The sequence below is a fragment of the Nilaparvata lugens genome, chromosome 1, assembly GCF_014356525.2.
Source record: "Nilaparvata lugens isolate BPH chromosome 1, ASM1435652v1, whole genome shotgun sequence".
Taxonomy (NCBI): domain Eukaryota; kingdom Metazoa; phylum Arthropoda; class Insecta; order Hemiptera; family Delphacidae; genus Nilaparvata; species Nilaparvata lugens.
The window spans coordinates 6,378,868-6,402,510 of record NC_052504.1 but is presented as its reverse complement, the minus strand read 5'-3'; the positions used below and the strand labels follow the sequence as shown (position 1 = coordinate 6,402,510).

The 23,643-nt window shown below is 35.0% G+C and overlaps 1 protein-coding gene across 2 annotated transcripts; it reads right to left on the bottom strand.

Annotated features, from left to right (window-relative positions):
- Positions 1–3,443: 3,443 nt before the first annotated feature.
- On the bottom strand, positions 3,444–22,658 carry LOC111044598 (lysozyme). 2 transcript variants are annotated; one of them, XM_039428958.1, is made up of 4 exons: positions 22,341–22,658; positions 9,719–9,904; positions 4,610–4,683; positions 3,444–3,714 (listed from the first exon to the last, which is right to left on the bottom strand). In XM_039428958.1, the coding sequence occupies exons 1-4, from the start codon at positions 22,402–22,404 to the stop codon at positions 3,574–3,576; spliced, it is 465 nt and encodes a 154-aa protein (XP_039284892.1). In that variant the 5' UTR covers positions 22,405–22,658; the 3' UTR covers positions 3,444–3,573. The 2 variants fall into 2 exon arrangements, with proteins under 2 accessions (XP_039284892.1, XP_039284897.1); XM_039428963.1 differs by lacking the exon at positions 9,719–9,904 and adding an exon at positions 15,229–15,413 and having other exon boundaries at positions 22,340–22,618.
- Between the last annotated feature and the right edge of the window lie 985 nt (positions 22,659–23,643).

Sequence of the window (23,643 nt, the reverse complement as noted above, 5' to 3'; positions counted from 1 at the left end):
AAGAATCTATCCTTAAACTTTAGGCGTTCATATCTCAAAAAGTAATGATCAGAAAAAAATGTTTTCCTGAGAAAACTTTTTCATTTTGATAGCTTAATGATATATACAAATCGAAAAACTTATAAAAATATCACGAGAGGAAAGTTTATTTTTAGCCATTGCACAGCCTTAAGAATAATGCGCCTTCTAATCCCGTTGGAAGCGTGACCTTTGGTTCGAGCCATCTCCTGATATATGATTCATGACTTGTAAAATCGCCTTCCAGTGGTTTGGAACTCACCTAAAACTGTAGGTCCATTCATCTCTCATTATCATCTGCCTCATTACCCTCGCACAAGCCTGGAGCTCATGTGGGCATCACGCTCAGTCTACAAACTTTGAATTTGAAATGTACCAACACTGTTTAAGTTGGAAATTCTGAACAAATTAATGCGACGAAATTGCTGCTCTTTCATTGGTTAGTTCCTGATAGGCTGAATGATTTGTTACTCTACTCCTAGGCTGATAGGCTGAATCCTGAATAGACTGACTCCTGATAGGCTGAATGATTTGTTACTCTACTCCTATTGTTGTCAAGATAGTAAATTTTATGCCCTTTCATTGGCTACCTTTTGATATTGTGATTTAAGCTGAGTTTTCTATTACCAACTGCTTTTTACTTTCCTTGTCCTATTACCATAGGTAAGGAAAGTATTGCTTTCCGAAAAAAATTAAGGTACCCCGATTTCTATACGTTTTAAGGTCCCCTAAGTCCAAAAAAGTGGTTTTTGGGTATTGGTCTGTATGTGTGTGTGTATGAGTGTATGTGCGTCTGTGTACACGATATCTTATCTCACAATTAACGGAATGACTTGAAATTTGGAACTTAAGGTCCTTACACTATAAGGATCCAACACGAACAATTTCGATCAAAAGCGATACAAGATGGCGGCTAAAATGGCGAAAATGTTGTCAAAAACAGGGTTTTTCGCGATTTTCTCTAGAACGGCTCCAACGATTTTGATCAAATTTATACCTAGAATAGTCATTGATAAGTTCTATCAACTGCCACAAGTCCCATATCTGTAAAAATTTCAGGAGCTCCGCCCCATCTATGCAAAGTTAGATTTTATATTCCCAATTATCAGGATTCAAATTCAATTCAAACAAAACAAATTCCAGTGGAAACGGTTGAGCATAAAAATCTCTAGAATTATTAGAGTAACATTTCCACCTAAAATTGAAAATAAGCTTGAAATTCGAGAAAATGTTATTATTCAATTGCAAACTGTTGGCAACTGTTGATTCTATTAAATCATTCACTATGAAGAGATAGCAGACTTCGTGTGTCTCCAGCGTTATTGTCCTGTCACCAGCTGGCTCAGATCTTTGAATAGTAGACTTGAGATGCTCGTGAACACTGACGTCAGGGGATCAATTTTCATAACGGCAAGGAAAGTTGTGTGAGTGCGCCACACCAGATTTTTGGCTGTTGACATGACGACTGTAATCATAGACTATATATAGTGAGATTCACGTTAAAATGGCAGTGGAGAAAGATGGGAGAACAGCGCTGCCGATTCTATTCCTCTATACTACATTCTATAGAGGATAGTTGATATCGGTGTATCTGATATGATATTAACTGTTTGAAATTATCAATTACATTCTACTTGTCTATTGAATAATTATTAATTTCCATAATTGAGATTAAATATTTTGATAATATATATATTATATAAAAGCGAAATGACACACACTCACTGACTGACTGACTCACTCACTCGCAGAACTAAAAATCTACCAGACCAAAAACGTTCAAATTTGGTAGGTATGTTCAGTTGGCCCTTTAGAGGCGCACTAAGAAATCTTTTGGCGATATTTTAACTCTAAGGGTGGTTTTTAAGGGTTTAAAGTTCGTCCTTTAGCATGTATATTCTTCTTATTCCAATATCTTAAAATTATTACAATTGAAATGTCCATACCATATGTTAATATAGAACTATAATCTAGAGAGAGTACCTCTTCGAAACAGTTGTTCTGGTAACTAAATTAAAAAATTTGTCAGGTTGGCATTAAGTTGAAGATTGAAATGCATTTATCCAGGACCTCCTAAATACCAATTTATCCAGTACCTCCTAAATACCTATTTAGGAGGTCCTGATTTATCGCGGAAAAATTGATTTTTCAAATTTGGTAGGTGTGTTCAGTTAGCCCTTTAGAGGCGCACTAAGAACGGATTTGGGAGAATTTCTAAAGATACGCCCAAAATCTGCGTTTTTTCAGCGTTTTCTCAGCTTTATCGAGAACAAATGAACAGAAAATGTTTGAATTTACTACAGAAGCTCAGCTGGGGTGTAATAATGTTTTGTTAGAAGAAATTTGAAATAACACAAACATACACCCAAAATTAGCATTTTCCCAACGTTTTTTCTCAGTTTTTTGCGTTTTCTCAGTACTTTGACTTTCTGATGGAATGAAGCATGCTCAAATGAAAAATGCAGGCGAGCGAAGCGAGCCCGCTGATCTCATTTTTGGACGTTCCAGTCGGGGGTCCAGGGGGTGGTGCCCCCTGGCTAGACGGATATGGCGAGCGAAGCGAGCCTGATGGCTAGTCTATATTATATAAAAGCGAAATGGCACTCACTGACTGACTGACTGACTGACTGACTGACTGACTCACTCACTCACTCACTCACTCACTCACTCGCATAACTAAAAATCTACCGGACCAAAAACGTTCAAATTTGGTAGGTATGTTCAGTTGGCCCTTTGTAGGCGCACTAAGAAATCTTTTGGCAATATTTTAACTCTAAGGGTTGTTTTCAAGGGTTTAAAGTTCGTCTTTTAGCATGTATATTCTTCTTCTCCTAATTTCTTAATTATAATTGAAATTTCCATATCATATGTTACTATAGAACTATAATCTAGATAGAGTACCTCTTCGAAACAGTAGTTAACTGGCAACTAAATTAATAATTTTGTCAGGTTGGCATTAAGTTGAGTTGACTTTGTTACGTTGGAACCAAGTTGAAGATTTAAATGCATTTATCGCGGAAAAATTGATTGGGCACTGCTACTTCAATCCTGGGAATATTATATTACTAGCAGTCAGGCTCGCTTCGCTCGACATATCCGTTTAGCCAGCCGTTTAGTCTGGACCCCCCGACTGGATTGTCCTAACATATGATAAAAATGTCCAAATGGAAAATGCAGGCGAGCGAAGCGAGCCCGCTGATCTAATTTTTGGACGATCCAGTTGGGGGTCCAGGGGGTGGTGCCCCCTGGCTAGACGGATATGGCGAGCGAAGCTAGCCTGACGGCTAGTAAATTATATTTCTACATTCCCCAAGAGGACGACTGGTATCTGATATCCTCACAGAGAGAAACTTGCTTTAATAATTTACTCATTGTGGGATTGTTGATCTGTGTTTGGCGTTTGGTTTTCTGTAAAACAAAAAGTGTAGAGTCCTCGATCAGTTTTATTATTTCAACTCGAATTTTAATATTTATCCAATACAAATTATAATATTACACTTTTCTGTTTCATTTATGAGATTTGTTCACTTTTAATTTTGAGATCAGCTGATGCGTTTATTCTTTCTTCATCTTCTTCAAACACTCGGGAAACTTTTTTCCGAAGACTGCGGATAAAGGCGACCGGCAGCCATGCCTGCCCATGTTGTGAATCGCCCCGTAATCGTAACAGTCCACCACTCCGTCATCGTTGCAATCCTGGTCACAACAAACATTATTAATACAATACTTCAACATAAAATGTATCGGTAGTGCCATATTATGATCAATAATATTTATTCTATTGTAAATGTAATTACCCTTATAGCTAATAAATGAATTTGAATTTGGATTCGCAGATATCAGTATGAATGGACTGCCCTACTAAGCAAAAAGACAGAAACTGAACTCTGGGCGATTCTGAGATATTAGTGGTTTTGTGTTTAGTCCATAACCAACAACTAAATGAACATTTTATGATGATTTTTTTTCTATTTCTCATATATTTGATGCAGAGAATTCAAATATTATCTTCTTTCAAACCCAAAACTCATATTTCATTTAAATACTTGCAGTTAGGCTACTGTTCTCTATGATACAGAGTTTGAAGAAAAAATCTTCAAAGATCAAAGTTTTAGCAGTAGCTATTGTGACATATGTCCATAATATCTAGGGAAGTATCACAGATACGGTTTTTCAACTTCGATTTTTGAATTCCTCATGGTCAGAAACATTAAAATCAATCCTAACCTGAAATTCCATATTTTTGTCAGTTACTGTCTTCATGCTTAGGAGGGCAGTGTAGGTGTCCGGTACAGTAATAATATACGGTAATTCTCATAAGATTTAGGGCCGGGATTTCGGAGCTCGGGATTTAGCTAAGTTCTAGACTTTAACTGGCTTTAAACTCTGGAGTCATAAAATTGGCTTATTCTGAGTAAGAGCGTTAACATAGTCAAGGACTTAAATAGACTCTGGAGTTTAGAGATCGCGTTAGACCCTGGAGTTTATAATTTTCGCTTTCTGAGTCAAGGGCTTATAAGTCCAGGACTTAAAATACATTCTTGCCTCTTTCCGAGTTGAGGATTTATCAAAAATATTTGTGAATACTTACAAAAGGGTATAGTTCCATGTAAGTTCTCACAGCAGTTCTTGCGCATGTCTCATCATTGGCGCATCTTTGGTATGCTGCGAAAAGCAGAATATGAAGTATAAGAATTTGAGTTGAAATTTTTCAAACATTATCAACACTTACATAACAAAGGCTTTTACATCAACAATTCATGTTGAAAACTGATCTTGATCTTTCGAGTTGGTACTAGAAACTAGATCCACATGAAATCATTCATGTAATCTTCAAAAATTTTCGAAACAAAAAGTTAAAACTCAATAATATTAACTAGTATAGGCAGTTATGTAATTCAATTCAATTCAATTTATTTCACCAAAAAACTTTACAAAGATGTGACAATCAGAAAAAAAAAACAATAATTATTATTCTAAATATCTATATCATCTATCTGTAAAATACAGCTGGAGGTGAAGAACTACTGGCATAAGTGAAACACTTGTTCGCCAGTAGGAGAACAGTATATAACTAGTATACGCCCTGGGCGGAATCGGCAAACGTCACCCCCCCCCCAACAGGTGTCCCGTCTAATTGTTGACTTAAAAATTTGCCCGAAGGTTTTCAGCTGTTTAAGTTAAGAATAACATTTGAACAAATATTTGACAAATATAAATATTGGGGTGAAGTAACAAAAAATATCTGATTAAACTATTTTTAGTTCGGAACAGATACGGTACACAATAAGAAAACATAATTAAGACGGTAGTTTTAAATCAAGAGACTGCAAGGGGATATTATAGTGAGGTCCACTTTATAATGGCAGTGGATAAAGATAGGAGAATAGCGATGCCGAATCTCTCCATTAATTAATTATATTTCTACACCGTCAAAAACATAATTGGCATCGTTGTGGACCTAGAAAAGGGTAGTACCACCGGCTTTGTCGAATGATAGACAAGGATAGCAAAACCAAAGTTGAAAAAATACTGTCATTATAACGTGGACCTCACTATAGGCCTATTTAACTTGCTGAGTAATTAAAACTACAATTGCTACAACACAAGTTTGTTTAACACACCTGTTTAATTAAGTAGAACTCGTATGACCTTTGCATAGGAGAATTACATCTCCAATTTATTCTTCAAGATCTAGTGACTAAGCTATTTTATGTTCGCTAGACCACTTAGATGTTCCTGGGACATTGTATATAATATTATGTCTTCATTAGCTTGAGCTTGGAAAACCTTCTTATATAATTTTACTATTAACATTTAATATTAAATATAATATTAATATAACATTTAATTTATTATTTATTTGTATTTTCAAATTTTCCGTTCCTTAAAATTTGCTGCCCCCAAAAATCTGCCGCCCTGGGCGGCCGCCCGGTCCGCCCACCCCTGGGGCCGGGCCTGAGTATAGGCTACTGACTAACATTAAAATGACAATATGTTAAAACAGAATACAGTAACATGAAAATGTGAGGTGATAAGTAATATTAAAAATTAATCAAATTTTTCAATTTATTAATGCATTTTCAAGTTTAATAATAATTTTTTCATCTTTCTGATCAACCGAGATACAAAATTTTTAGTATAATGTATATTTGGACTGAAAATTTTTGTGATCTTTATAAAAGTGTTTTCATAGCCTCATTTGGACTATTTTTATCAAAATTAGGGAGAGGAACAGTTTTGGGTTTATCATGTTAATTCTCTCCCAATCATTAATTTGATGTTGTGATTAAGGAATGTAATAAATGTAAATATAGTCTAGTCACATTGTTTAGCTCTAGCAACGCAAAGTGTTATTATTGTTCAATGTAGAATAATTTTAAATAATTATCATCGAGGAGCTCAGAAAATCATCCATCGGACATCTGACTACTCTATTAGTATCCACATCTACTGAATGAATGAAATTAATATCAGTGAAGTATCTTGTTGGTGATGATACAACGAGAAACAACTCATTATTTTGATAAATATCTGAGCATCTGGAAATTCAGGTTCTGATTAATTTGCAGAGCAGTTTTGATTGATGAGCGGTCAATGCTCCGAAAGACCTTGATATTGTTGTACAATAAACTCAAATGATCTTAATTATTATGTGAATTCTGAGTTGTTACACGCTTTTGACGGGTATAACCGTGTGTAAGTGATCGAAAAAGATAAAGAAGAACAAGAAGAGAAAGGAGAAAATGAAGGAGATAAGAGGAAGAAGAAGTAGAAGGAGGGAGTAGAAGAAGATGGAGGATAAGGTGAAGTAGAAGAAGAAGAAGAAGAAGAAAATCTAAGAGGAAAAAAATGAAGACGAAGAAGAAGATGAAGGAGATAAAGAATACGGTACAGAAAAGATGAAAAATAAAAATAAGAAGTAAGTAGAAGAAGAAAGAAAGAAAAAGAAGAGAAAGAAGATGACAAAGCACAAGAGGAGGAAAGAAAGAAGAAGAAGAAGAAGAAGAAGAAGAAATGTAGTATCATAGACTAAATAAATAAATAAATCTTGAATCTATGCTAGTATACAAAACTACTGAATGGCTCAAACATGAAAAAAACTTAGTTACTAGAGATACTCAGTTTCTTCATGAGAAAAACTAGTTTCGATAAAGTAGCTGCAATTCCAAGCTTTTTCTTGAAACTCAAAAGAATCATGAATAGATTTATTAACATTTAGGTATTGTAAAATATATATTCTGCTCAACCCATACATTTATTTCCTTGATGAGTGCTTTAGTAATTTTTGAATTAATTAGTTTTATCGGAATTTTGTTTGAAAATATATTGCAAAGATAGGTGAATTGATGTCGACAAACTACTAGTTTATTAAGTTGATATTGAAATTATTTAATGCTAATGAACGAGTTTGGTACGGTATATTTCTAATTTCTAGATTACTTCTATTCTTAATAATAAATATAATATTAATATAATATTATTAATTTATTATTTATTCGTATTTTCAAATTTTCCGTTCCTTAAAATTTGCTGCCCCCAAAAATCTGCCGCCCTGGGCGGCCGCCCGGTCCGCCCACCCCTGGGGCCGGGCCTGAGTATAGGCTACTGACTAACATAAAATGGCAATATTAAAACAAAATACAGTAACATGAAAATGTGAGGTGATAACAAGTCATATTAAAAATCAATATAGTCAAGTCACATTGTTTAGCTCTAACAATACAAAGTGTATATTATTATTTCTTTTTTAACTTTGTTGAAGTTCTGACACTGTGTTACTAGTAAATATTTGAGAAAACACTTACTTTTCCTTGGAGTCTTGAGGAATGATTCTTCCGGAGTGAAATGCATTCCTCAAGACTCAAAGAAAAAGTAAGTGTTTTCTCAAATATTTACTAGTAACACAGTGTCAGAACTTCAACAAAGTTATTATATAGTGTTTCGTCATGGAAAGCAACTTCAATGTATATTATTGTTCAATGTAGAATAATTTTAAATAATTATCATCGAGGAGCTCAGACAGCCATCCATCGGACATCTGACTACTCTATTAGTATCCACATCTACTGAATGAATGAAATTAATATCAGTGAAGTATCTTGTTGGTGATGATACAACGAGAAACAACTCATTATTTTGATAAGCATCTGAGCATCTGGAAATTCAGGTTCTGATTAATTTGCAGAGCAGTTTTGATTGATGAGCGGTCAATGCTCCGAAAGACCTTGATATTGTTGTACAATAAACTCAATGATCTTAATTATTATGTGAATTCTGAGTTGTTACACGCTTTTGACGGGTATAACCGTGTGTAAGTGATCGAAAAAGATAAAGAAGAACAAGAAGAGAAAGGAGAAAATGAAGGAGATAAGAGGAAGAAGAAGTGAAAGGAGGGAGTAGAAGAAGATGGAGGATAAGGTGAAGTAGAAGAAGAAGAAGAAAATCTAAGAGGAAAAAATGAAGACGAAGAAGAAGATGAAGGAGATAAAGAATACGGTGCAGGAAAAGATGATGAATAAAAATAAGAAGTAAGTAGAAGAAGAAGAAGAAAGAAGAAGAAGAAGAAGAAGAAGATGACGAAGCACAAGAGGAGGAAAGAAAGAAGAAGAAGAAGAAGAAGAAGAAATGTAGTATCATTTGAAGAATGAAACTAAATAAATAAATCTTGAATCTATGCTAGTATACAAAACTACTGAATGGCTCAAACATGAAAAAAACTTAGTTACTAGAGATACTCAGTTTCTTCATGAGAAAAACTAGTTTCGATAAAGTAGCTGCAATTCCAAGCTTTTTCTTGAAACTCAACAATCCATCTGCAACCAAAACGCACTAGATTTTGCTCTGGCACTAGTAGTTCAATCATTCGTTCAATCATAGTTCACATGAATCATTCGTTTAATGATTGTGTCAATTAAGGCTGTGCAAAGGCTAAAAATAAACTTTCTACTGGTGATATTTTTCAAAGTTTTTCGATTTGTATATCATCAAGCTATCAAATTGAAAAAGTTTTCTTAGAAAAACATTTTTTCCGATTATTACTTTTTGAGATATGAGGGCCTAAAGTTTAAATTTTTGGGACAGAACATTTCAAATTCGGTAAGAGATAAATCCATGAGATTTAGAGGATGAATTCTTCATGGTATTGTTGATCTATTGAATAAAAAGTTTCTGAAAATATGAATTTTTGAGAAAGTTATTCAATTTACTAAAAATAACAAAAAAAGCTTTAAGTTGAGTTATTTTGGTAAATTGAATAACTTTCTCAAAAATCTATATTTACAGATAATTTTTGTTTAACTAGATCAACAATACCATGAAGAATTTATCTTCTGAATCTCATGGATTTATCTCTTACCGAATTAGAATGTTCTGTCCCAAAAATTTAAACTTTAGGCGCTCATATCTCAATAAGTAATGATCGGAAAAAAATGTTTTTCTGAGAAAGCTTTTTTATTTTGATAGCTTGATGATATAGGTATAAATTGAAAAACTTTGAAAAATATCACCAGTAGAAAGTTTATTTTTAGCCTTTGCACAGCCTTAATTGACACAATCATTAAACGAATGATTCATGAGCTTGATGATAGCTTGATGATACATATTGACATACTTTGAAAAAGTATCACCAGTAGAAAGCTTATTTTTAGCCTTTGCACAGCTTTAATAGCGAGATTATTGTCGCCTAAAGTACGCTCACCTCCCTCAGACTCTGGGTCATCTAGCAGAACAACTGGCTTCTGTGCATCGATCCAGAACAGCTTGGTCATGTAGAGTATGCCACACACGTTCGACCGACAGAACGTCTCATGGCGACATCCGACGCCCTCGCAGATGCAGTCCAAACAGGCGTCTGTGAACGGCTTGATTGTCGCGTTCACATTCCCTGCAAGTGAAATTCAACAAATAATTCACCATTGAATGAAAAAGACTAAGAAATTGTCAAAAAACACTGATTCATTGATAATTAGAAAGACCGTTTCGGATATTAAACCATTGTCAATCTCTGATAAACTGAAACTAAATACAAGAGCAGCAGAATTTATACTAGTAGGCGAGTACTGCTATTGGTCGAGGGTATGAAGGCCTGCCATTGGTCTAGCTAGACAGTCTCCTCCCACTCAACGGTGTGACAAAATGGCGGCTTAAGCAACAGAGTCGCCATGATAAGACAGCAATATTTTATCATAAAATTGTAAGCATACATTAGTCAATAGTTTTTCCATTTACATATTTGTTTTATTATCTTTCACACTTGTTTTCTTGGTTCTTATTTTGTACTGAAAGTAAATTTTATTATCATGGCGATTCTGTTGCTTAAGCCGCCATTTTGTCACACCGTTGAGTGGGAGGAGACTGTCTAGCTAGGCCAATGGCAGGCGTTCATACCCTCGACCAATAGCAGTGTTCGCCTCAGGCCGGCCCCAGGGGTGGGCGGACCGGGCGGCCGCACAGGGCGGCAGGTTTTGGGGGCGGCAAATTTAAAGGAACGGAAAATTTAAAAATACAAATAATAATAAATTCATAATTTCAAATGTGAATAGTAAAATTATATAAGAAGTTTTTCCACCTCGAGCTAATGAAGACTTTTCTAAGATCAACAATGCCCCAGGAACGTCTGAGTGGTCTAGCGAACATAAAATAGTTCAGTCCCCAGATCTTGAAGAATTGGTGAAGGAATTGCAAAGGTCAGACGAGTTCTACTTAATTAAACAGGTGTGTTAAACAAACTTGTAGAAATTGTAGTTCTAATTACTTAGCAAGTTAAGTAGGCCTAATACTATGTTGCAGTGTACGTCTTAAGGCTGTGCAAAGGCTAAAAATAAACTTTCTTGTACTGGTGATATTTTTTAAAGTTTTTCGATTTGTACCGGTATATATCAAAATGAAAAAGTTTTCTTAGGAAAACATTCTCTTCCAATCATTACTTTTTGAGATATGAACGCCTAAAGTTTAAATTTTTGGGACAGGACATTTCAAATTCGGTAAGAGATAAATTCTTCATGGTATTGTTGATTGAATAAAACAAGAAAATTTTGAAACATTTTCTGAAAATATCAATTTTTGAAAAAGTTATTCAATTTACAAAAAAAACTCAACACTATTTTTGGTCATTTTTAGTAAATTGAAAAACTTTCTCAAAAATTGATATTTTTGTTTTATTAAATCAAAAATACCATGAAGAATTTATCCTTTGAATTTTATGGATTCATCTCGTACCGAATTTGAAATGATCAGTCCCAAAATTTTAAACTTTAGGCGCTCATGTCTCAGAAAGTAATGATTGGAAAAAGAAAACTTTTTCATTTTGATAGCTTGATCCTTAAGCGATCCTTGATCGTGTCCTCGCGCGCCTCTCCACCAGGAAATACTGAAATGAAGTGCAACTAACGGTTGATTCTCATAGAACATGATCTCATGAGCTTATATCATTGTGCGAAATATCACTGTGAGGACAATATAGATGGTGATGATGGTTGAAGCTAAAAATGCCCAGAGGGATTTTGAATTTTACATCTAGATTGTAATCGGGATATATTGTTGATCAAATACTAAATATGATCAAAATTGATTTTTTTCCTTAAAATATCACTCATATTTGAAAAATCATAGCTCAGTACTCATTGGAGATAGAGAGTTCCGAATAATCTCATTTCATTCAGAATTTTATGATCTTAAAAAAGGCAAGAGCAGAATTTTTCTGTCCGAACACTGATTTTGCCGGAAATAGCTGAAAACTGGAAAATGAACCTAAAATACGAACTTTTTGGGCCACTCTGTATTAGCACAAGGGAATTTTACATGAAGAATTTGGTTCTGAACCTCTCTCATTTGTATCCAAATAAAATATTAAAAAATCAGAACTACGATATAAATTGCAAGCAAACCCCCATTTTTATGTCTATATTGACTGGACTTTACTGTTCCCCAATATTTATAATTGTCAAATATTTGTTTAAATGTCAATAACTAGTGTTAAACATAATTTTTTAGAGTTTACTGAGACTCTGTGGTGTCGCCTCACAGCGGAGACACAATAGAAACGCTGGTTACACACTGGGCGGTTTCTGCCGCGGCGGCGAGACTGCTGTCGCAGCCTAGAAAAAAAGTCAAGCTTACACATTCAGCGGAAAAAATACCGCCAAACATCGAGCGGCAAAATATGATCAGTATGATTCTTCATCGCAAATGTGTTGTGACTTCACTGTTTCATGAGTGTTCATTTAATTGTATTTTGCACATTTTCCAAAAGTATATATTATTAAGTGTTTAACTTGAAATGGAAAGGCAACTTTTACCACGTTGTTGTGCCGTCAAAGGAAAAGAAGACAGCAGAGAAATCGCCTTGCTTGGATTCATTGAAATGAACGTTTTTATTAAATCGACAGCGATATACAACATATTACAGTTTTTTTCTTGTCATTCAGAGTTTCAAAATCCCCCCTAATCTCCATACACACTTCCTTCCACGCATTCCTTGTTGCATCTCGATCCTTAAATATGTCGAGGGTTTTGTCCCACAAAACTGGCCTCTGTTCTACAAATGATATTAACAACTCATTGTCTATTAACTTACTCATTTTCTCACACTCGTCAACCACAAACACTTAAAACAATAAATAAATGTTATAAACAACTTACAAACTTTACAACAAGACACAAATTAAAAGGCTGATTTTCAAAGACCTCTGACTTGGAGCAACTGGGAAAGACGACTGATCAGCGACGACGGAGACAACCGCCAAATGTGTTAACGCCCATTTGGTCACGTACGCCACTGCGTAGACAAGAGCAGCAAAACACCGCCAGCCGCAGTGGCAGTGGACGGCTGCACAGCTGCCGCCAACGGCAATATAGCCGCGCGGCGTTTCTGCCGCCCAGTGTGTAAGCTTCCATTCAAGTTCATAGACTACTGCTCGAACGGCGGCGACGGCGAAATTACCGCCCCGGCAGAAACCGCCCAATGTGTAACCGGCGTTAGGCGATCGCTCAAGGAGGGGTGGAACCCGGGATTAACAATTAAAGACGGGATACTTGCGGGGGGGCGGCAGTTGCCGATCTCGCCCAGGGCGGCAAAGTCCCTAGGGCCGTGCCTGGTGTAGGCTACTGACTATCATTAAAATGACAATATGTTAAAACAGAATACAGTAACATGAAAATGTGAGGTGATAAGTAATATTAAAAATTAATCAAATTTTTCAATTTATTAATGCATTTTCAAGTTTAATAATAATTTTTTCATCTTTCTGATCAACCGAGATACAAAATTTTTAGTATAATGTATATTTGGACTGAAAATTTTTGTGATCTTTATAAAAGTGTTTTCATAGCCTCATTTGGACTATTTTTATCAAAATTAGGGAGAGGAACAGTTTTGGGTTTATCATGTTAATTCTCTCCCAATCATTAATTTGATGTTGTGATTAAGGAATGTAATAAATGTAAATATAGTCTAGTCACATTGTTTAGCTCTAGCAACGCAAAGTGTTATTATGTTCAATGTAGAATAATTTTAAATAATTATCATCGAGGAGCTCAGAAAATCATCCATCGGACATCTGACTACTCTATTAGTATCCACATCTACTGAATGAATGAAATTAATATCAGTGAAGTATCTTGTTGGTGATGATACAACGAGAACAACTCATTATTTTGATAAATATCTGAGCATCTGGAAATTCAGGTTCTGATTAATTTGCAGAGCAGTTTTGATTGATGAGCGGTCAATGCTCCGAAAGACCTTGATATTGTTGTACAAAAAACTTAAATGATCTTAATTATTATGTGAATTCTGAGTTGTTACACGCTTTTGACGGGTATAACCGTGTGTAAGTGATCGAAAAAGATAAAGAAGAACAAGAAGAGAAAGGAGAAAATGAAGGAGATAAGAGGAAGAAGAAGTAGAAGGAGGGAGTAGAAGAAGATGGAGGATAAGGTGAAGTAGAAGAAGAAGAAGAAGAAGAAAATCTAAGAGGAAAAAAATGAAGACGAAGAAGAAGATGAAGGAGATAAAGAATACGGTACAGAAAAGATGAAAAATAAAAATAAGAAGTAAGTAGAAGAAGAAAGAAAGAAAAAAGAAGAGAAAGAAGATGACAAAGCACAAGAGGAGGAAAGAAAGAAGAAGAAGAAGAAGAAGAAGAAATGTAGTATCATAGACTAAATAAATAAATAAATCTTGAATCTATGCTAGTATACAAAACTACTGAATGGCTCAAACATGAAAAAAACTTAGTTACTAGAGATACTCAGTTTCTTCATGAGAAAAACTAGTTTCGATAAAGTAGCTGCAATTCCAAGCTTTTTCTTGAAACTCAACAATCCATCTGCAACCAAAACGCACTAGATTTTGCTCTGGCACTAGTAGTTCAATCAGTTCAACCATAGTTCACATGAATCATTTGTTTACATGATTGTGTCAATTAAGGCTGTGCAAAGGCTAAAAACTTTCTACTGGTGATATTTTTCAAAGTTTTTCGATTTGTATATCATCAAGTTATCAAATTGAAAAAGTTTTCTTAGAAAAACATTTTTTCCGATTATTACTTTTTGAGATATGTGGGCCTGAAGTTTAAATTTTTTGGACAGAACATTTCAAATTCGGTAAGAGATAAATCCATGAGATTTAGAGGATGAATTCTTCATGGTATTGTTGATCTATTAAAATAAAAAGTTTCTGAAAATATGAATTTTTGAGAAAGTTATTCAATTTACTAAAAATAACAAAAAATAGCTTTAAGTTGAGTTATTTTTGGTAAATTGAATAACTTTCTCAAAAATCTATATTTCCAGATAATTTTTGTTTAACTAGATCAACAATACCATGAAGAATTTATCTTCTGAATCTCATGGATTTATCCCTACCGAATTAGGAATGTTCTGTCCCAAAAATTTAAACTTTAGGCGCTCATATCTCAATAAGTAATGATCGGAAAAAAATGTTTTTCTGAGAAAGCTTTTTATTTTGATAGCTTGATGATATAGGTATAAATTGAAAAACTTTGAAAAATATCACCAGTAGAAAGTTTATTTTTAGCCTTTGCACAGCCTTAATTGACACAATCATTAAACGAATGATTCATGAGCTTGATGATAGCTTGATGATACATATTGACATACTTTGAAAAAGTATCACCAGTAGAAAGCTTATTTTTAGCCTTTGCACAGCTTTAATAGCGAGATTATTGTCGCCTAAAGTACGCTCACCTCCCTCAGACTCTGGGTCATCTAGCAGAACAACTGGCTTCTGTGCATCGATCCAGAACAGCTTGGTCATGTAGAGGATGCCACACACGTTCGACCGACAGAACGTCTCATGGCGACAGCCAACGCCCTCGCAGATGCAGTCCAAACAGGCGTCTGTGAACGGCTTGATTGTCGCGTTCACATTCCTGCCAAGTGAAATTCAACAAATAATTCACCATTGAATGAAAAAGACTAAGAAATTGTCAAAAAAACACTGATTCATTGATAATTAGAAAGACCGGTTTCGGATATTAAACCATTGTCAATCTCTGATAAACTGAAACTAAATACAAGAGCAGCAGAATTTATACTAGTAGGCGAGTACTGCTATTGGTCGAGGGTATGAACGCTTGCCATTGGCCTAGCTAGACAGTCTCCTCCTACTCAACGGTGTGACAAAATGGCGGCTTAAGCAACAGAGTCGCCATGATAAGACAGCAATATTTATCATCAAAAATTGTAAGCATATTAGTCAATAGTCCATTTACATATTTGTTTTATTATCTTTCACACTTGTTTCCTTGGTTCTTATTTTGTACTGAAAGTAAATTTTATTATCATGGCGATTCTGTTGCTTAAGCCGCCATTTTGTCACACCGTTGAGTGGGAGGAGACTGTCTAGCTAGGCAATGGCAGGCGTTCATACCCTCGACCAATAGCAGTGTTCGCCTCAGGCCCGGCCCCAGGGGTGGGCGGACCGGGCGGCCGCACAGGGCGGCAGGTTTTGGGGGCGGCAAATTTAAAGGAACGGAAAATTTAAAAATACAAATAAATAATAAATTCATAATTTCAAATGTGAATAGTAAAATTATATAAGAAGTTTTTCACCTCGAGCTAATGAAGACTTTTCTAAGATCAACAATGCCCCAGGAACGTCTGAGTGGTCTAGCGAACATAAATAGTTCAGTCCCCAGATCTTGAAGAATTGGTGAAGGAATTGCAAAGGTCAGACGAGTTCTTACTTAATTAAACAGGTGTGTTAAACAAACTTGTAGAAATTGTAGTTCTAATTACTTAGCAAGTTAAGTAGGCCTAATACTATGTTGCAGTGTACGTCTTAAGGCTGTGCAAAGGCTAAAAATAAACTTTCTTGTACTGGTGATATTTTTTAAAGTTTTTCGATTTGTACCGGTATATATCAAAATGAAAAGTTTTCTTAGGAAAACATTCTCTTCCAATCATTACTTTTTGAGATATGAACGCCTAAAGTTTAAATTTTTGGGACAGGACATTTCAAATTCGGTAAGAGATAAATTCTTCATGGTATCGTTGATTGAATAAAACAAGAAAATTTGAAACATTTTCTGAAAATATCAATTTTTGAAAAAGTTATTCAATTTACAAAAAAAACTCAACACTATTTTTGGTCATTTTTAGTAAATTGAAAAACTTTCTCAAAAATTGATATTTTTGTTTTATTAAATCAAAAATACCATGAAGAATTTATCCTTTGAATTTTATGGATCATCTCGTACCGAATTTGAAATGATCAGTCCCAAAATTTTAAACTTTAGGCGCTCATGTCTCAGAAAGTAATGATTGGAAAAAGAAAACTTTTTCATTTTGATAGCTTGATCCTTAAGCGATCCTTGATCGTGTCCTCGCGCGCCTCTCCACCAGGAAATACTGAAATGAAGTGCAACTAACGGTTGATTCTCATAGAACATGATCTCATGAGCTTATATCATTGTGCGAAATATCACTGTGAGGACAATATAGATGGTGATGATGGTTGAAGCTAAAAATGCCCAGAGGGATTTTGAATTTTACATCTAGATTGTAATCGGGATATATTGTTGATCAAATACTAAATATGATCAAAATTGATTTTTTTCTTAAAATATCACTCATATTTGAAAAATCATAGCTCAGTACTCATTGGAGATAGAGAGTTCCGAATAATCTCATTTCATTCAGAATTTTATGATCTTAAAAAAGGCAAGAGCAAATTTTTCTGTCCGAACACTGATTTTGCCGGAAATAGCTGAAAACTGGAAAATGAACCTAAAATACGAACTTTTTGGGCCACTCTGTATTAGCACAAGGGAATTTTACATGAAGAATTTGGTTCTGAACCTCTCTCATTGTATCCAAATAAAATATTAAAAAATCAGAACTACGATATAAATTGCAAGCAAACCCCCATTTTTATGTCTATATTGACTGGACTTTACTGTTCCCCAATATTTATAATTGTCAAATATTTGTTTAAATGTCAATAACTAGTGTTAAACATAATTTTTTAGAGTTTACTGAGACTCTGTGGTGTCGCCTCACAGCGGAGACACAATAGAAACGCTGGTTACACACTGGGCGGTTTCTGCCGCGGCGGCGAGACTGCTGTCGCAGCCTAGAAAAAAAGTCAAGCTTACACATTCAGCGGAAAAAATACCGCCAAACATCGAGCGGCAAAATATGATCAGTATGATTCTTCATCGCAAATGTGTTGTGACTTCACTGTTTCATGAGTGTTCATTTAATTGTATTTTGCACATTTTCCAAAAGTATATATTATTAAGTGTTTAACTTGAAATGGAAAGGCAACTTTTACCACGTTTGTTGTGCCGTCAAAGGAAAAGAAGACAGCAGAGAAATCGCCTTGCTTGGATTCATTGAAATGAACGTTTTTATTAAATCGACAGCGATATACAACATATTACAGTTTTTTTCTTGTCATTCAGAGTTTCAAAATCCCCCCTAATCTCCATACACACTTCCTTCCACGCATTCCTTGTTGCATCTCGATCCTTAAATATGTCGAGGGTTTTGTCCCACAAAACTGGCCTCTGTTCTACAAATGATATTAACAACTCATTGTCTATTAACTTACTCATTTTCTCACACTCGTCAACCACAAACACTTAAAACAATAAATAAATGTTATAAACAACTTACAAACTTTACAACAAGACACAAATTAAAAGGCTGATTTTCAAAGACCTCTGACTTGGAGCAACTGGGAAAGACGACTGATCAGCGACGACGGAGACAACCGCCAAATGTGTTAACGCCCATTTGGTCACGTACGCCACTGCGTAGACAAGAGCAGCAAAACACCGCCAGCCGCAGTGGCAGTGGACGGCTGCACAGCTGCCGCCAACGGCAATATAGCCGCGCGGCGTTTCTGCCGCCCAGTGTGTAAGCTTCCATTCAAGTTCATAGACTACTGCTCGAACGGCGGCGACGGCGAAATTACCGCCCCGGCAGAAACCGCCCAATGTGTAACCGGCGTTAGGCGATCGCTCAAGGAGGGGTGGAACCCGGGATTAACAATTAAAGACGGGATACTTGCGGGGGGCGGCAGTTGCCGATCTCGCCCAGGGCGGCAAAGTCCCTAGGGCCGTGCCTGGTCGCCTACTAGTATAAATTCTGTTGCTCTTGTATTTAGTTTTAGTTTATCAGGGATTGATAATGGTGTAATAACCGAAACCGGTCTTTCTAATTATCAATAAATCAGTGTTTTTTGACAATTTCTTAGTCTTTTTCATTCAATATGAATAATTACCACAATATCAACTTCTCAACTACACAAAAAAAAAATTCACCAAGTTTCCATTTTCATTGCTGTTGATGAGTTGATTGTCGCGTTTATATTTCCTGCAAGTCACCCAAATAATTCACAAAATCCTAATTTTAATAAGTGTTTCAAATTCGATGAGTTGATTGTCGCTTTTATTCAGGGTTGGGCAATGAAGTATGGACGATTTGGAATAGCTGTTACATACTCATTTTTGAACGAAACTAAATTTTTTCTTCAGGCTACTACATCTCACCCGTAATTCAAGTCTGTATGTGTGTGTGGGTGTGTATGTGTGTGTTCCTCTCTTTCTTCCTTCTTTCTCTCTTCCTTTTTCTTTTCTTTCTTTTTCTTTCTTCCCTTACTTCTACCGGAATAATCTATGGATTTGAACTGAAAATTCTCAACTGTATTCACTTTTCTCTTCTTCCTTTTGCATAACCCCTTTTACGTACTTAAATACGAAAGGAGTTCAAGTTTTCTCTTTTTTTATTTTTATTACATTAATTTTTTTTTTCTTGTTAATTTGTTTTCTTTCACCTTAGGTCATTGTTTATGATGTTGTTCTAGTTGTAACTTAGAATTGTAAGGAGGGTTAAATGTAAGAGAGGGCCGGCTGCGCCCCAACTTCGCCCTCCTAGGTTTTTAATAAAGGCAGCGATTCAATTCAATTCTCAGATGATTTTCACCCTGGACGTTGATATTTCGATAATTAGAGAGTAGGGAAAACTTTATTCGTCCAATATGTCATACATAGAGAGAAACTACGGAATAACGTTGGACGCTATGAAAACTACGCCTCATCTCGTTGCGTGGAAATGTGGAGTGGAACCCTCAATTACCGGATCTGTCACCTTCTGACTTGCAACTATTTTTCAAAGGCTTTCTAAAGACACGTGTATACAGGAAAAAAACACGTTCACTTGAAGCTCTGAGTGAGATAATAACAAAAGAAATTCAAGCGATTCAGCGCTTCACAGGACTTTGGACAAGTATTAACAACTAGCAGGGCACCCGTGCTTCGCTTCGGGAATTGAAAGATAAGATTATTTTTGTGAACCATTTATAATCTAAATTCTACCAACATTGTTATAATCGTTTTTGAGATTAGGCCACAGCTTGGCATGAAAACTATTGAGTCAAATCATTCGATTAGTCATTGATGTGTTGGAAGTGCTCTGTAGAATAGTAGTCCAATTGCAGCGAATTTTGTAGAATATTGGGAAAAGGAACAACAGCTATTTGGCCGTTTTAATAAATGACCCCTTTCTTTCTTCCGCCCAAGTTAAATTTTGGCCGAATTTCCTCATTCTTTGCAAACAGATTCCACAACGGACACTTCTGAAGTTTTGAAAATACCCTCCATATATCATACTGAATTATTATAATTTCATCGAAATTGTTTAAGCAGTTATCGCGATCGGATATACAAACAAAATTAAATTAGTCTTGATAGAATAGGATCACTTGATAGAAGCAACTCCCGTCATAAAAGTTTGTTTTATGAAAAATAAAAACTATCTCCCAGGAATAGCTCTGATTGAAGCAGCAGTGCCCAATCAATTTGTTCTCGATAAATGCATTTTGATTCGTTCTTCAACTTGGTGCCAACCTAATGAAGTCATCTCAACTTAATGCCAACCTGTCAAAATGATTTATTTGGTTACCAGTTAACAACTGTTTCGAAGAGGTACTCTCTCTAGATTATAGTTCTATATTAACATATGGTATGGACCTTTCAATTATAATTAAGAGATTGGAATAAGAAGAATATACATGCTAAAAGACAAACTTTAAACCCTTAAAAACCACCCTTAGAGTTGAAATATCGCCAAAAGATTTCTTAGTGAGCACCTAGGACGTTTAAGGAAGCTATATTCCAAGTTTTATTGCAATCCATCCAGTAGTTTTCCAGAAATCGTGATCAGTGAGTCAGTGAGATAAGAATTTTATAAGTATAGATTAATGAAGTTTGAACACTAATTCTGAAAAATCTAGAAGGAAAATTGTAATTTGGGCTCCCAGGTGCACGAGATTGATATTTTTAGAATCTATGTTCAAAATTTGGAGATCTAAATCATTCCCGTTTTTCCGGTATGCAATCCACAATTTGACATGTTTTGATGCGAACTAACGAACAAACACAACCCTACTCTCTCTTATTATTTTGATGTCTACGAAGTATATCGACAGAAAAGGACACCATTTAACAGATGTTATTGTTGGTACGTAATCGACTTTACTGCATTTTTTCGTCTGCAATTATCAAAATGGAAACATCCAAGGTACATAGTACCTAGAGTTTTGTTCAAAAATGAGTATGTCACAGCTATTGCAAATCCTCCATACTTCATTGCCAAACCGTACATACAGTAAAGTGGGGGGAAAAGTGTGAATTGATCAGAGTAAATCTGATGAGCGTCAAGTCACTTCTTAGGATGGGTTACTTTGTACTTTATAAAAAATTAAACTACTTGATGTCATCATGTCTGTGAATGTTTATGAATTCATCGATCTATTGATGAATATTGATAATATTATTAAAATTACTGCATTTCTGATAATAATAAATTATTATTAATGAATAAAAAAATATAAGTTGGGAGAATGCCAACTGCTTATCTAATTAGAGTAGGGCAACCGCTATACAGTATTCAAAATTTCATACAATAAAATTTAACAGAGAGTTCCTATTTATCAGATTATTAGGTATTGCCTCAACTCATTTGATTTCTCTAGAAATCAATACCGTACCTACTATTACTAAGTAATAGTAGGTATTGGTTGAGGCCATACTTGCTTTACAAAAACTATAAATATTTTCATCGATTAATAATGATATTTAGAACTTGGACAAAAAATTATATTGGAATAACAATGAAGCAATAAAATTGCTAAGTTAGAAAATAGAGTAGCCATAATATATCCATAATGAATAAATATAGATAATACAATAGACATCTATAATATACCGGTAATAAAGGAAAGAATTGGCTTATACACCTTCGGAATAGGAAATTCATGGATGACACATCATCACGTCTCACCTACTAGACTGATTAAATTGAAATTTTGCATCTAGATTCTTAATTTTACCGAGAATTGTTATAGGCCTAGTTTAAATTTTTCTAGATTATTTCAAGTTTCTATTCTTATTAGACCCTTGTGGAGCAGGGCCTACGTGCTAGTCACAAATAAATTCATCCTGCAATCTAAGAAATAAATTCATCCTGCAATCATAAAAAATTAAAATGAATAAAAATTCATCCTGCAATCATTGTTATTCATGAATAAGAATTGATCCTGCAATCATAAGAAAATTCATCTTCCAATCTATTAAATCGCCTCAATGTTGATGATATTAAATTTTCATAAAAAATCAATCTCCTGATTAGGCCTACCGGTAGCCTACTGAATGTTTTTATACCAACAAGGAAAACTGACAAACGCTAGAATTGTTTAACCCTGGCCTTGAAAGTGAATTAATTTCTTACAGTGGAACTAAAATGTATGACAAATATATGTATCAATAAAAAAAATATAATATGCTACGAACCTGGTACACTCATTCCGTTGACTATGGTCAGTGTTAGAAGCAGCCCAGTAGATATCGCAATCATATTGACGCTTAAGACAAGACACTGTTCTATCAACAAACTCACAGATCACAATGATGTGTTCTCTATAGAGATTTGTGTTGTTATGTTAGACGAACCAGAAACAAAACTTACTTTGCGCATCTTGAGCATGTCTTGAATTCTCTTCTCCCTCCACTCAAATTATAACAACTCTGACCAGATAATCGTTTTCATACCAGTTTTTGCGCTGATCTAATGAATGGGTGCAATCCATCCAACCGTTGAGGAATCATCAACACCAATTTTACTGACGTACAAGCTACCTTGTGTAAGGTCATCAATCTTATAGGCTTCTAAGCTTTTAATTCATGATAGGAATTATTTCGGAATGTGGGAGACTCCATAGTGATGATTTGCATTTGAAAAAATCTGGTGTGGTACACTCACACAACTTTCCTTGCTCATATTTGAAACTACGATCAGACTTCTGTATATGTGTATATATAATTGTTTTCAGAGTACTTTTTCCTTTGTGTAAATTGTGGAACTCGATGATTTTTTTAGTCCTCATTTTTTCAAAGTCGTCAAAACAGCTGTTCTACAGATGAAATATCTCGACTATATTGTATTCTTTTTATGAACTGCGCTACTTACCTCATGCACGAGAAGGAGGTTACTAAGTACATTTATCAAGGATGGGGTGGACCCCCATTAGTTTTCCAGGAAGAAGACTAATGCCAGTTGATAGAGCTGATAAAAAACTATACAGGGTATGAATTTGAAAAAAATCGGTCAAGTTATTTTTGAGAAAATCGTGAAAAACATGGTTTTTTAGTAATTATCCGCAATTTTTCTCAAGAATATTACGGAGCTCCTGCAATTTTTCCAGAAATGAGACTCATGTCAGTTGATAGGGCTTATAAATAGCTATCCATGGTAGAAATTTGAAGAAAATCGTTAGAGCTGTTTACGAGAAAACCGTGAAAAACATGGATTTTTAGTCATTATCCGCCATTTTTCTCAAGAATATTACGGAGCTCCTGGAATTTTCCCAGAAATGAGACTCATGTCAGTTGATAGGGCTTATAAATAGCTATCCATGGTATGAATTTGAAGAAAATCGTTAGAGCCGTTTTTGAGAAAACCGTGAAAAACACGGTTTTTAGTAGTTATTCGCCATTTTTTCCGCCATCTTGAATTGGATTTTATTGAATTTCTTATTGTCGGATCCTCATGGTATAAGGACCTTAAGTTTAAAATTTCAAGACAATCGGTTAATTA